The 12,550-nt window shown below is 45.2% G+C and overlaps 1 protein-coding gene across 1 annotated transcript in view; it reads right to left on the reverse strand.

Annotated features, from left to right (window-relative positions):
• LOC124041667 (myomegalin-like) overlaps positions 1–12,550 on the reverse strand; it is a 93,170-nt gene that overhangs the window by 45,318 nt on the left and 35,302 nt on the right. Inside the window, exons 5-9 of the mRNA XM_046359514.1 lie at positions 8,972–9,048; positions 5,793–5,916; positions 5,509–5,645; positions 5,209–5,365; positions 4,099–4,152 (exon numbers count right to left, since the gene is read on the reverse strand). Of these exons, the coding sequence (XP_046215470.1) occupies positions 4,099–4,152; positions 5,209–5,365; positions 5,509–5,645; positions 5,793–5,916; positions 8,972–9,048 (549 nt within the window). The remainder of the gene's footprint in view (positions 1–4,098; positions 4,153–5,208; positions 5,366–5,508; positions 5,646–5,792; positions 5,917–8,971; positions 9,049–12,550) is intronic.

A 12,550-nucleotide genomic window follows, 5' to 3' on the forward strand; every position in this document is an offset into this window, starting at 1 on the left:
TCTTGTCTCATCACTGCAACTCCCCAAAGGGCTTGGGAGACGCGAAGGTCAAGTCATGCGTCCTCCAAAACATGACTCACCAAATCAAACTTTTTAACAACCGCTCACTTAACCCGGAAACCAGCTGCACCAATGTGTTGGAGGAAACACCGTTCAACTGACGACCGAAGTCAGCCTGCAGGCCCACCACAAGGAGTCGCTAGAGTACGATGAGCTCAGTAAAGCCCCCCCAGCCAAACCCGGACGGCGCTGGGCCAATTGTGCGCCGCCCTATGGGACTCCCGGTCACAGCCGCTATTGGGCTTAAACCCCAGGCTCTAGTGACGTCACAACACTGCAATGAAGTGCCTTATACCGCTGCCCCACTCGGAGCGCAGTTTGGCGGGTCATGTTTCGGAGGATGCATGACTCGACCTTCGCCTCTCCCGAGCCCGTTGGGGAGTTGCAGCGATGAGACGAGATTGAAATTGGGAAAAAGGGGTAAAATACACACAGGAAAAAAAAGATCATGGCACACACAGTCAGCCAGCCAGAGAGTTGACTTGGACTTCAGTTGACTTGGACTTCAGGCTCCATAACCTTTCCCTCCTTGTGTTTCCAGCCTCTTCTATATGCAAATAAGATCTCCTAAATAGACTTACAATTAAAGGCCATTAATGCATTTCAAAGCAGAGGGGATACATATTACATTTTCCTATTGTCAAAACACATCAGGAACACGCTACCTTAATAGTGAAGGTGGTCACTCTCGCTCGATCATTAATAATGATTATGGGAAGAAAACCAGAAAGATCTGTCATGTATTACATAAATGTATGAGTGGGATATAACCGTAGTGGGTGGCTAGCGGTGTTAGTTACACAACAGATCAGAACAGATGGCCTGGCCACGGCTCTCACAGCTCCGGATGCTGCTAAGTGCTGCAATAAAGTGCTTCTATTCTAGTCAGTCTTGCCTGACTGACCACATACCCTGACCAGGGACAAATCTGGACCCTAAGTTATAGCACATGGCCATCGAGACACGTGGTCAAGAAAAATGATTGTATTATATTCCAGAACTGTATATCCCAGGAGGACCAGGCTCCAATGCCTTCAACCAGGCATCTAATATATAGATGACTACATAAAGCTATCCATCACAACTAGCCATATAAGGCAGAGAGGAACCATGCTGTAAAGCAGAGAGGGAAAAACCATGACACAGTAGGACAAGGGGGCCATAAAACGGGTTACTACGACTACAAATGCTACAAGGAGAGAACAAAGAGAGAGAGGCATTTGTGGTGCAGTGTGCACAAGCCCTGGTGGCCGGCTGACCACTATTGTAGCGGGTGCTGTGAATGAAGGGATGTAGAGTGATATGTTGAAATGAAGGTAAACCGGTTTTGATGTTTTGATTGAAATGAATGATTGCATTTTTTTGGCAACATGAGGGATGCTGCCGCATATCAATCATATAAACTCACTCACTGACAAGGGCAAACCAATGACATCAAAACATCCCATTGGCTACACCATGAGAACGCAACATTTCAAATATGGTTTGGCTGTGTGAATAAATTAGCTGCACAAAAAGTACATTATGCTTTAAGCTCAATGGAATCTGCAGTGACAGTGTATCCCTGATGGTGTACAGACAGACAGTCATGCACTCACACTGTGACTTCACTTATCAGCTATTAGGCCCAGGTCTCCATTGGAAAAATGTATTGTGTTATCCCCAAAGGGACACCCGTGTTATATAAAGCCAAGAGTAAGATATGAATCACAACAACAACAACCTGGGATTGTGCTCATACTTACTATGCTTCATTTTCAAACCCATCTAGGCTTCAGTGCTTTGCTATATGATAGTGCATGAAGAGGCAGCCATTTTCCCTAAGGGCAGAGCTGACCTTATGTCCTGGTTCAGCTCCTCACTAGTGCCTGATTATGAGTGGCTTAAAATGATAGTTTGAGAGTGGTTGGGGGTCCTTGATTAAGCTTGTTGAGGATTTGGGATTTAAAATGAGGACTGCTTAAGTACGAAGAATCTTCTTCGGTAGAGTCCACTGCTAAATCAGAGTTGGTCCAAACTCCTCTTTAAGCATAGACCGCAATCAAGCAAGAGAGAGCTGGAAATAACAAATCACAAACAAACAAAAAAAAACAGCACTTTTCTCCCCTCTTCTTGAGAACAACATCAAATGAGTTCATTTATTTTATCTTGTGTCCTAGCATAAATAGCATCAGCTGCCTCTGTCCTTTCCCTACCGCCCATCACAGTACATTTATTTCACCACATTTCTCTCTCCTGCACGGCCTGACATTTTGATTGATCTCATTAGCCGTGGTGTCTGGGGAACCAATTAGAGGCTAGGTGTTAGTGTCTGTCTTAGACAACACAACTTGATATCTGCGTGTGTGTCATTGTTAGCGCCAGAAGGTCAGCATGACCTATTGACAACCTTGCTGAAACACGAGCCACTTAAAGGCACACAAACACACATGCTTGCACGCACACTCACTCACTCAAAGTACATGGATTTTTACGGTGGGGGAGTGCCAAGATGGAGGTTCTGTGGCTTCAAAACAGCACCCCCAGTCAGTCATCTAGTGTATATATAAATGATTGATTCAGAAGCTTACAAGTGCACACAGACACCTTTCTGTCTTGTATACAGTTGTGTACACACGATTGAGTTCATATATAGAACAACGTTGACAGACAGGTGAAAAACAAATTCTACCTCACTATAAGGCGGAACTACAGGCCAGAATATAATGATGTTTAGGTCATTTGCTGTCATTAATGTGGCAAATAAATACAAAGTTCAATGTATGCCATTGCCTATGCCTGTTCCTCTCATTCATTCGTTCTCCACTTGCAAAGACCCCTCCTCCTGACATCGATTGGCCCTTTAAATGCAACAATGATCCATTCAGCCTAAGTGACAGCCAGCCAGCGGTGGTGGCCCTGGGCAGTGGGACAGCGTCACTGTGTGAAATCTGAGCTGATATCGGTCCTGGCAGACACATTTGCATCCCAGAGCCAAGCTGATTTACAAGGTAAAATGCCTTTAGAGGAACGTTGGGGCTTTGACTGCTTCTATTGAGAAACTCCCACCACAACAAATATCTGTAAGATTCAAAGCTGTCGCCAGATGAATAGAGCCAAGAGCCTTGGGAGTCAAAATGAGAGGAATACACATGATCATATCATACTAATGAATTGTAATGACTAGCAATAGATCATGACTAATAAGTGATAATGGCTCAGAAGAGATAACTGTAGGTTACCAAAACTAACAAGTGACAACGATCAACCAAACTATCTTGCTCAAACTGACAGGTATACAGTATGGATACACTACACTGTACTGCAGCTATATTTCAATTGTAGGCCTGTGAGGTGTTGTGACACTTTTTTTACACTGGGAAATAACGTTAGATTTCTTTTCACTTGACACACAGTACCACACAATACCTATTTCATTTCTGTGACCTAGCTCCAACTCCAGTCAACACACACTCATAAGCCTGTTATACTGCTATCTGTGTAATTTGAGAGCCCCTCCTCTCAGAATACACCTGATGAGAATGGAGAATGTGTGTTGTCTGTTCATGAATACATCTTCACATCATTTGTTTACCACAGACTAAAATAACCCAGGTCCCCCTCCCTTCGGGCCGACAGCTCCCAACACAATACACAGGGATTAACAGCCATAGAGACATCAACGCAGACGGATCTAGTAATGCTTTATTACTCAGGTCTAGCAACTGCTCTTTACCCACAACGCATGTGGTTATCATCTAACAATGGCTACTTTACTGTCAATGAATTCAATCAACTGCAAGGAAACAAATACTTTAGTGGGTTAGTTGATTTTCATGTACTTTTCTTTAGATGGTGACTACATATTCTGTAGTGAATGTTACCTTACTTGGTGTGCCTGTCTGTCTGCTATGCATTTGTTATCCAGTAGAGGGCCTGCTCTCACCAACAGAGTGGGATCTGGTGCAGGCCTAACACCTCAAAGTGCGCACTCTTTATTTAACTTAATAAAGAACTCAAAGCTGTGATATTAAGTGTGTTGCTTCAGGATTCACTCACCTGCATCTCCTGCTCAATGCGCAGCCTCTCCCTGCCCAGCTCTTCCTGGTAGAACTGTAGGAGAAACAGCCAGGATAGAAAATTAGGCGTGTGTGTGTATGTGCGTTGTGTTTGAGTGATGGTGATATCTCACTCTCACTAACGAAGTACAACAGCTGTTGTGGTGAATTGATCATTCAGAGAGTAGCAACACTACCCCTCCCTGCCTGCTACCACAACAACACAACAACACAACACAACACATCACAGCATTATGTAGGTCCTAACAGTTTGTGGGGACAGCATTATGTAGGCCCTAACAGTTTGTGGGGACAGCATTATGTAGGCCCTAACAGTTTGTGGGGACAGCAGTATGTAGGCCCTAACAGTTTGTGGGGACAGCAGTATGTAGGCCCTAACAGTTTGTGGGGACAGCATTATGTAGGCCCTAACAGTTTGTGGGGACAGCATTATGTAGGCCCTAACAGTTTGTGGGGACAGCATTATGTAGGCCCTAACAGTTTGTGGGGACAGCATTATGTAGGCCCTAACAGTTTGTGGGGACAGCATTATGTAGGCCCTAACAGTTTGTCGGGACAGCATTATGTAGGCCCTAACAGTTTGTGGGGACAGCATTATCTAGGCCCTAACAGTTTGTGGGGACAGCATTATGTAGGCCCTAACAGTTTGTGGGGACAGCATTATGTAGGCCCTAACAGTTTGTGGGGACAGCATTATGTAGGCCCTAACAGTTTGTGGGGACAGCATTATGTAGGCCCTAACAGTTTGTGGGGACAGCATTATGTAGGCCCTAACAGTTTGTGGGCAACAATTGTCACCAGTATCGTGCAATTCATGTGTTGTTTAGTGTTTTGTAGTGTTGGAATGCATATTAAACAATTGGTTGTTTTGCCCCACCAGGATTAACATGCTAAAAATCACCACTGGGTGAGGTATCCCAGAAACCCTGTGAATTAAGCTATGCACCTGTTATCATAGCTCTGTACACACTACAGGAACTCAATCAATCAAATACATACAATACATAAAATAATACAATCAATCATTGAACCATTGACCCTAATGCAGCCCCGACACAGGCAATTTTCACATAATAGGGATCCTACGTACCTCCGCATCGCTCTCTTTCTGCAGCAGGGAGGAGGAGAGGTCCTCTACCTCTCCCTCCAGCTCTCCCACCCTCAGTGTCAGAACACTCTTCTGTCCACTCAGCTCAGTGATCATAGCCTCCTTACAGCGCAGAGCACTGGTCAGCTCCTCGATCACCCTACAGGAGGGGAAGGACAGAGGGGTCCGTGCCATAGACACGGTGGGCAAAGTTTGACTTCCTCAATTAGTGTGAAGGTGTGGATTGCAACTTTTAGGTCACTGTTTCAAATGTGTCTCGAATGAGCAGGTACTTGTGTTTACCTGTCTCTGTAGGTGTGTGGTGTGGTCTGGAGGTTCTCCTCCCCTTGGCTGTCCTCCATATCCTCCAAGAGGGGCTGGGGGCTCGACCCAGTCAGGGAGGCCATCCTCTCAACCTCACCTCGCGCTAGCTGGGCCTCCTGGAGGAAACACATGAAAAGGTCTGGGTGTCCGTCTGTTTATTTGAACGCTGATCTAATAATCGAACAACTCATTTCATCTCAACAAATAAGGCAACCATTGTTGGAACAGTTTAATGATGTGTGTGTGTGTGTGTGTGTGTGTACCTCCTGCAGGAGTTGTATCTTGGTCTCCGGCAACTCCCGCATGTGGTCGATCTCCTGCTTTCTCTCCTCACATCGTCTCTGCAGCTCTGCCTCATTGTGACTGGACAGGCTCTCTGCTGTCGTCCTTTAAGAAGAGAGGAAGAAATGAGGGAGCATTGTGATTGGTCAGGGTGTCTTCTGTTGTCCTATCACAGAAATGAAACAAGAGGCAACATCTATCAATAACTACCAACAGTCATCTACTCTGCACGTACATACACACTGGTGTTGCTTGTTATTGTGCCATCGGTGCTGGGCGGTGACGTCGGACCTGGGACGTTTTAGGTTTGTAGTGTGGTCAGGTCAGGACGAAGACAGGATGTGAAGTCATATGAATTCTCCCTCTGCTATAGCTCATGTGATACCCTACGCCACCGAGCTACGCATAGAGACCAGTCACACACCCAGGGAGTAACATTTTATTGAGTTAACTTGTAGTTCTGTGTGAGCGCAACAGAAACATCACGCGGACCAAGGCTGGAATCCAGTCGAATGTGACGTAGCTATCATTATCAACTAGCTCTCACAGTCTCACGTCAGAATTAGATGTTCATCCATGTTTCAAACTTCTCCCAAACGTTACGTTTCAAAGTGTTTAAAAGGCTAAGTTTAGACATAAACTCTGAATTTTTAATGTTAGGGTTAAGTTTAGGCATTAACTCTTATAATCTTAAGGGCAGGCATTAAATAGTTAAGGTAAGGCGTATCAGACGATTCAAATTGTGGATGTACTTGCATGTGACAGAACGCTAAATTGTAGCTTGGCCCATCAGATAACATGGCACACTTTAGCCCTATGCCATCTTCGACAGGTGGCCCTGGTTATATCCTGGCACAAGTGCATCAGCCAATCAAGTGTTGAAGTAGTTGGACATGTTCCAACACTTGTTCATGGACCTACTGTATCTAAGTCCAACAGCACCTTCTTTGACTGACTGATCAAATTGCTCTCTGTATAAAGTGCCTAGTCCTAATTGTCGCAGATTGTGGCAAGGGTTTGAGTCTCACATGAGATTCCCCTAATTGAAATGTTGATTTACATGCATTGCGTAATAAAGTGCTGAAAAAGGACGCCAACAGCTCGAAAACAAAGATGATTAATGAATTGAACGAGCTACCTCTTTCTTCAGCCTTGCACACAAACACTGCTATTGCCTAATAATCATATTGCATAGGCTATATTACATGGACGTCACCAGCTACAATTTAGCGTTCTGTCACATGCAAGTACATCATTGCTTTTCATTGGCTGATACGCATTTTGAGCTGGAGAACCTATTTAATGTGTATGTGCGTGTGTGTGTGTGTGCATGTCTTTAAGTATCTGTTTCACTGAGTCACTCAACGACGCCATCCCAGAATTCCTGCTGTGCATCCCAAAATGGCACCATCCCATCTGCTCTGTATGTATACTCTATTCCTCCTGTCCTCTCGTCCTCTGTTTTTAACTCGGACCATCTGACTATAGCAGACGGCAGCTCAGATAACTAGGATTATTTTCAACCAGACTGTGTAATGCTACTGTCTGTCTGCATCGAGTGGCTGTTACTGCTGGGCAGTCTTACTGGTGGCTGTTAGGAGAAGATTAGTCCTTTATTCCAACTAGATATTTTTATATTATGACAATGAACTCAACACACACTCCCTCACACGCATGAATATATTCACAGCACACACACACACACACACACACGCACACACACACACACACACACACACACACACACACACACACACACACACACACACACACACACACACACACACACACACACACACACACACACACACACACACACACACAGGCCCTTACACAAACACTACGCTTGACATACAGTCCAGACCATCACTGGATTACTCAGACTGAACTCAAAAACAACAAACTCAGAACAAGTGTTCTGTCCAGCTCTTGATGACTCCATGTGGGGTAATAATGACTCAGCTATTCTGATCTCCACATTAATACAGTAATGTAACGCTGATTAGCAGCCACGTGAGCAGAAAGACAGGGGGAACACAATGTACCCATCACACCAGCTGTGGAGCTGGCAGTGATTAGGAGCTAGCATGCTAAAGGGTCCCCTCCGTCAGCAACATATTTACTACTGAGACCCCCCCGCCCCCCCATCTCCAACACATGCCCCCTCTGATCTCAGGCTTTGGACTCTAGGCTGGAGGCACGAGCCAGCAAAGTGGACCTTTAATCTTATAGCAATCTGATGAATACACAGAATACGTCCATCAAATGAATTCCGCTTCAGGGGGGGGGATTAAATTCAAAGCCTAGCAGCAACAGCAGGGGGTGAGGGGTTGACGTGCCAGGTATTGCCTTTCATATCCCGTCTGCACGCCAAGATATCAGCCCTTTTGCCGATCCCATTGGGTTGGACACCAGGAGTGCATGGGTGTGCGTGAGTGTGTGTACAGTATGTGCAATGTGCGTATGAACATGTGTGTGTGTGTGTGTGTGTGTGTGTGTGTGTGTGTGTGTGTGTGTGTGTGTGTGTGTGTGTGTGTGTGTGTGTGTGTGTGTGTGTGTGTGTGTGTGTGTGTGTGTGTGTGTGTGTGTACGCTCCTGTGTGTGTGTGTGTGTGTGTCTTGTCCTCTTTCACCCCACCAGCTGTGGAAACATGATCTGTGGTGTTATCTCTAAAAGATTGTACCCTGTGAGGACTCCCTACAAATCACTGGTCTATGCCTACATTTTTAGGCTGCTATAGGCTTGTTAGCCAGCTATAACACCATTTTAGTGAGACACAGCCTTGTTAAGGCCCATCAAAGACGAACACTCACCAGGGTGTTTTCCATAATCACTTGAGCAAATTGTATTTCTGAATACAAGCGAAGCATGTCACATTTAGTCATAAGTCTGTCGGTCTTTGGAAAACATTTAAGATAATTCTCAAGGGCATTTCAGGAGGGATAAAAGGACAGTATTATCTGGGTGGATACAGTATGTAGCATTGGTGATGTCATTGTTAGGAAATTAAGGCCATTCACAGTGCATGGTTACAGTCTGTTGGTTGGCGGTCAGTCTACCTCACATTTTAATTTGAAGCCAGTGTAAGAAGTGTGAGATATTCACATTAGATGACTACAGTCGGTCAACAGTCAGTCTGGATGTGTCGTGATGTACTTACAGAGCCTTCTCCTGAAGGTCTTGTTTCTCCTGTACCTCCTGCTTCAAGCTCTCCACTTCTACCTTCAACTCGATGTTCTGGAATAGAGGTGGGATGGAACATGGAATGATTGCTTATTGTACAAGAATGATGTATGACAGCACACGTGACATTGTGTTATCCTCCTGCTGGCCCACATCAAAAGGATTCATCTCAAAAGATAAGGAATATCAAATAGACATTTTAAAACAAGTCAATGAAGTCATAGAAACTCAAAGAAGTACAGACACAACTAGCACTGTAAAACACAGGAGGAGCATTGCAGTCTCACACAGTGACCGATACAGAGCCATAATCACAGTGGCTATATCCAGGAAAGCCAAAGTTCCAACAGCTGGGCCTAAAATAGTGAATAAGAGATCATACCATTTTTTGACTCTAATGTGGATGATGCTAAAAATATTTGTTGGTCTGATGTAATTTTTTACCTTTATTTAACTAGGCAAGTCAGTTAAGAACAAATTCTTATTTTCAATGATGGCCTAGGAACGGTGGATTAACTGCCTTGTTCAGGGGCAGAATGACAGATTTCTACCTTGTCAGCTCTGGGATTTGATCTTGCAACCATTTGGTTACTAGTCCAGTGCTCATACCACGAGGCTACCTGCCACCCTGCGGGGCAAAAGGAGTGGCTAATAAGTCTGGCTGCACATCTCACTGGCTGACTTACTGCAAAATGAGAAATTAGGTGACTAAACTCAACAAAACGAAGAAGAAATGGTTATATGAAGCAAAGATCAATGATATAAAGAATGATTAAAAACACTTTATAGTACTTTAAATGAAATTATGGGCAGAAACACAAATTGTATGGACTGTAGATGGACTAACGTATGGACTGTAGATGGACTGCGGTATGGACTGTAGATGGACTGCTGTATGGACTGTAGATGGACTGTAGATGGACTGCTGTATGGACTGTAGATGGACTGCTGTATGGACTGTAGGTGGACTGCGGTATGGACAGGAGATGGACTGCGGTGTGGACTGTAGATGGACTGTAAATGGACTGCGGTATGGACTGTAGATGTACTGCTATATGGACTGTAGATGGACTAATGTACGGACTGTAGATGGACTGCGGTATGGACTGTAGATGAACTGCTGTATGGACTGTAGATTGACTGCTGTATGGACTGTAGATGAAACGCTGTATGGACTAGAGATGGAATGCTGTATGGACTTTAGATAGACTACAGTATGGACTGCAGATGGACTGTGGATGGACTGCGGTATGGACTAAAGATGGACTGTAGATGGACTGCTGTATGGATTGTAGATGGACTGCTTTATGGACTGTAGATGGACTGCTGTATGGGCTGTAGATGGACTGTAGATGGACTGCTGTATAGACTGTAGATGGACTGCTGTATGGGCTGTAGATGGACTGTAGATGGACTGCTGTATGGACTGTAGATGGACTGCGGTATGGACAGTAGATGGACTGCTGTATGGACTGTAGATGGACTGCGGTATGGACTGTAGATGGACTGCTGTATGGACTGAAGATGGACTGTAGATGGACTGTGGTATGGACTGTAGATGGACAAGAGATGGACTGCTGTATGGATGGACTGCTGTATGGACTGTAGATGGACTGCTATATGGGCTGTAGATGGACTGCTGTATGGGCTGTAGATGGACTGCAGAATGGACTGTAGATGTACTGCTATATGGACTGTAGATGGACTGCTGTATGGACTGTAGATGGACTAATGTACGGACTGTAGATGGACTGCGGTATGGACTGTAGATGAACTGCTGTATGGACTGTAGATTGACTGCTGTATGGACTGTAGATGAAACGCTGTATAGACTGAAGATGGAATGCTGTATGGACTTTAGATGGACTGCAGTATGGACTGTAGATGGACTGTGGATGGACTGTAGATGGACTGCTGTATGGGCTGTAGATGGACTGCGGTATGGACAGTAGATGGACTGCTGTATGGACTGTAGATGGACTGTAGATGGACTGTAGATGGACTGCGGTATGGACTGTAGATGGACTGCTGTATGGATGGACTGCTGTATGGACTGTAGATGGACTGCTGTATGGACTGTAGATGGACTGCGGTATGGACAGGAGATGGACTGCGGTGTGGACTGTAGATGGACTGTAAATGGACTGCGGTATGGACTGTAGATGGACTGCTGTATGGACTGTAGATGGACTGCGGTATGGACTGTAGATGGACTGCTGTATGGACTGTAGATGGACTGCTGTATGGACTGTAGTAGATGGACTACTGTATGGACTGTAGATGGACTGTAGATGGACTGTAGATGGACTGTGGTATGGACTGTAAATGGATTAGAGATGGACTGCTGTATGGAAGGACTGCTGTATGGACTGTATATGGACTACTGTATGGGCTGTAGATGGACTGCTTTATGTGCTGTAGATGGACTGCAGAATGGACTGTAGATGTACTGCTATATGGACTGTAGATGGACTGCTGTATGGACTGTAGATGGACTAATGTATGGACTGCAGATGGACTGCGGTATGGACTGTAGATGAACTGCTTTATGGACTGTAGATTGACTGCTGTATGGACTGTAGATGAAACGCTGTATGGACTGTAGATGTAATGCTGTATGGACTTTAGATGGACTGTAGATGGACTGTGGATGGATGAGAGATGGACTGCTGTATGGACTGCTGTATGGATTGTAGATGGACTGCTTTATGGACTGCTGTATGGACTGTAGATGGACTGCTGTATGGGCTGTAGATGGACTGTAGATGGCCTGCTGTATGGACTGTAGATGGACTGCGGTATGGACAGTAGATGGACTGCTGTATGGACTGTATATGGACTGCTGTATGGACTGTAGATGGACTGCTGTATGGACTGTAGATGGACTGCTGTATGGACTGTAGATGGACTGCTGTATGGGCTGTAGATGGACTGTGGATGGACTAGAGATGGACTGCTGTATGGACTGCTGTATGGATTGTAGATGGACTGCTGTATGGACTGTAGATGGACTGTAGATGGACTGCTGTATGGACTGTAGATGGACTGCTGTATGGGCTGTAGATGGACTGTAGATGGACTGCTGTATGGACTGTAGATGGACTGCGGTATGGACAGTAGATGGACTGCTGTATGGACTGTATATGGACTGATGTATGGACTGTAGATGGACTGCTGTATGGACTGTAGATGGACTGCGGTATGGACTGTAGATGGACTGCGGTATGGACTGTAGATGGACTGCTGTATGGGCTGTAGATAGACTGTGGATGGACTAGAGATGGACTGCTGTATGGACTGCTGTATGGATTGTAGATGGACTGCTGTATGGACTATAGATGGACTGTAGATGGACTGTTGTATGGACTGTAGATGGACTGCTGTATGGGCTGTAGATGGACTGTAGATGGACTGCTGTATGGACTGTAGATGGACTGCGGTATGGACAGTAGATGGACTGCTGTATGGACTGTATATGGACTGCTGTATGGACTGTAGATGGACTGCTGTATGGACTGTAGATGGACTGCGGTATGGACTGTAGATGGACTGCTGT

Source organism: Oncorhynchus gorbuscha, linkage group LG08 (assembly GCF_021184085.1).
Source record: "Oncorhynchus gorbuscha isolate QuinsamMale2020 ecotype Even-year linkage group LG08, OgorEven_v1.0, whole genome shotgun sequence".
NCBI classification, from domain to species: Eukaryota; Metazoa; Chordata; class Actinopteri; order Salmoniformes; family Salmonidae; genus Oncorhynchus; species Oncorhynchus gorbuscha.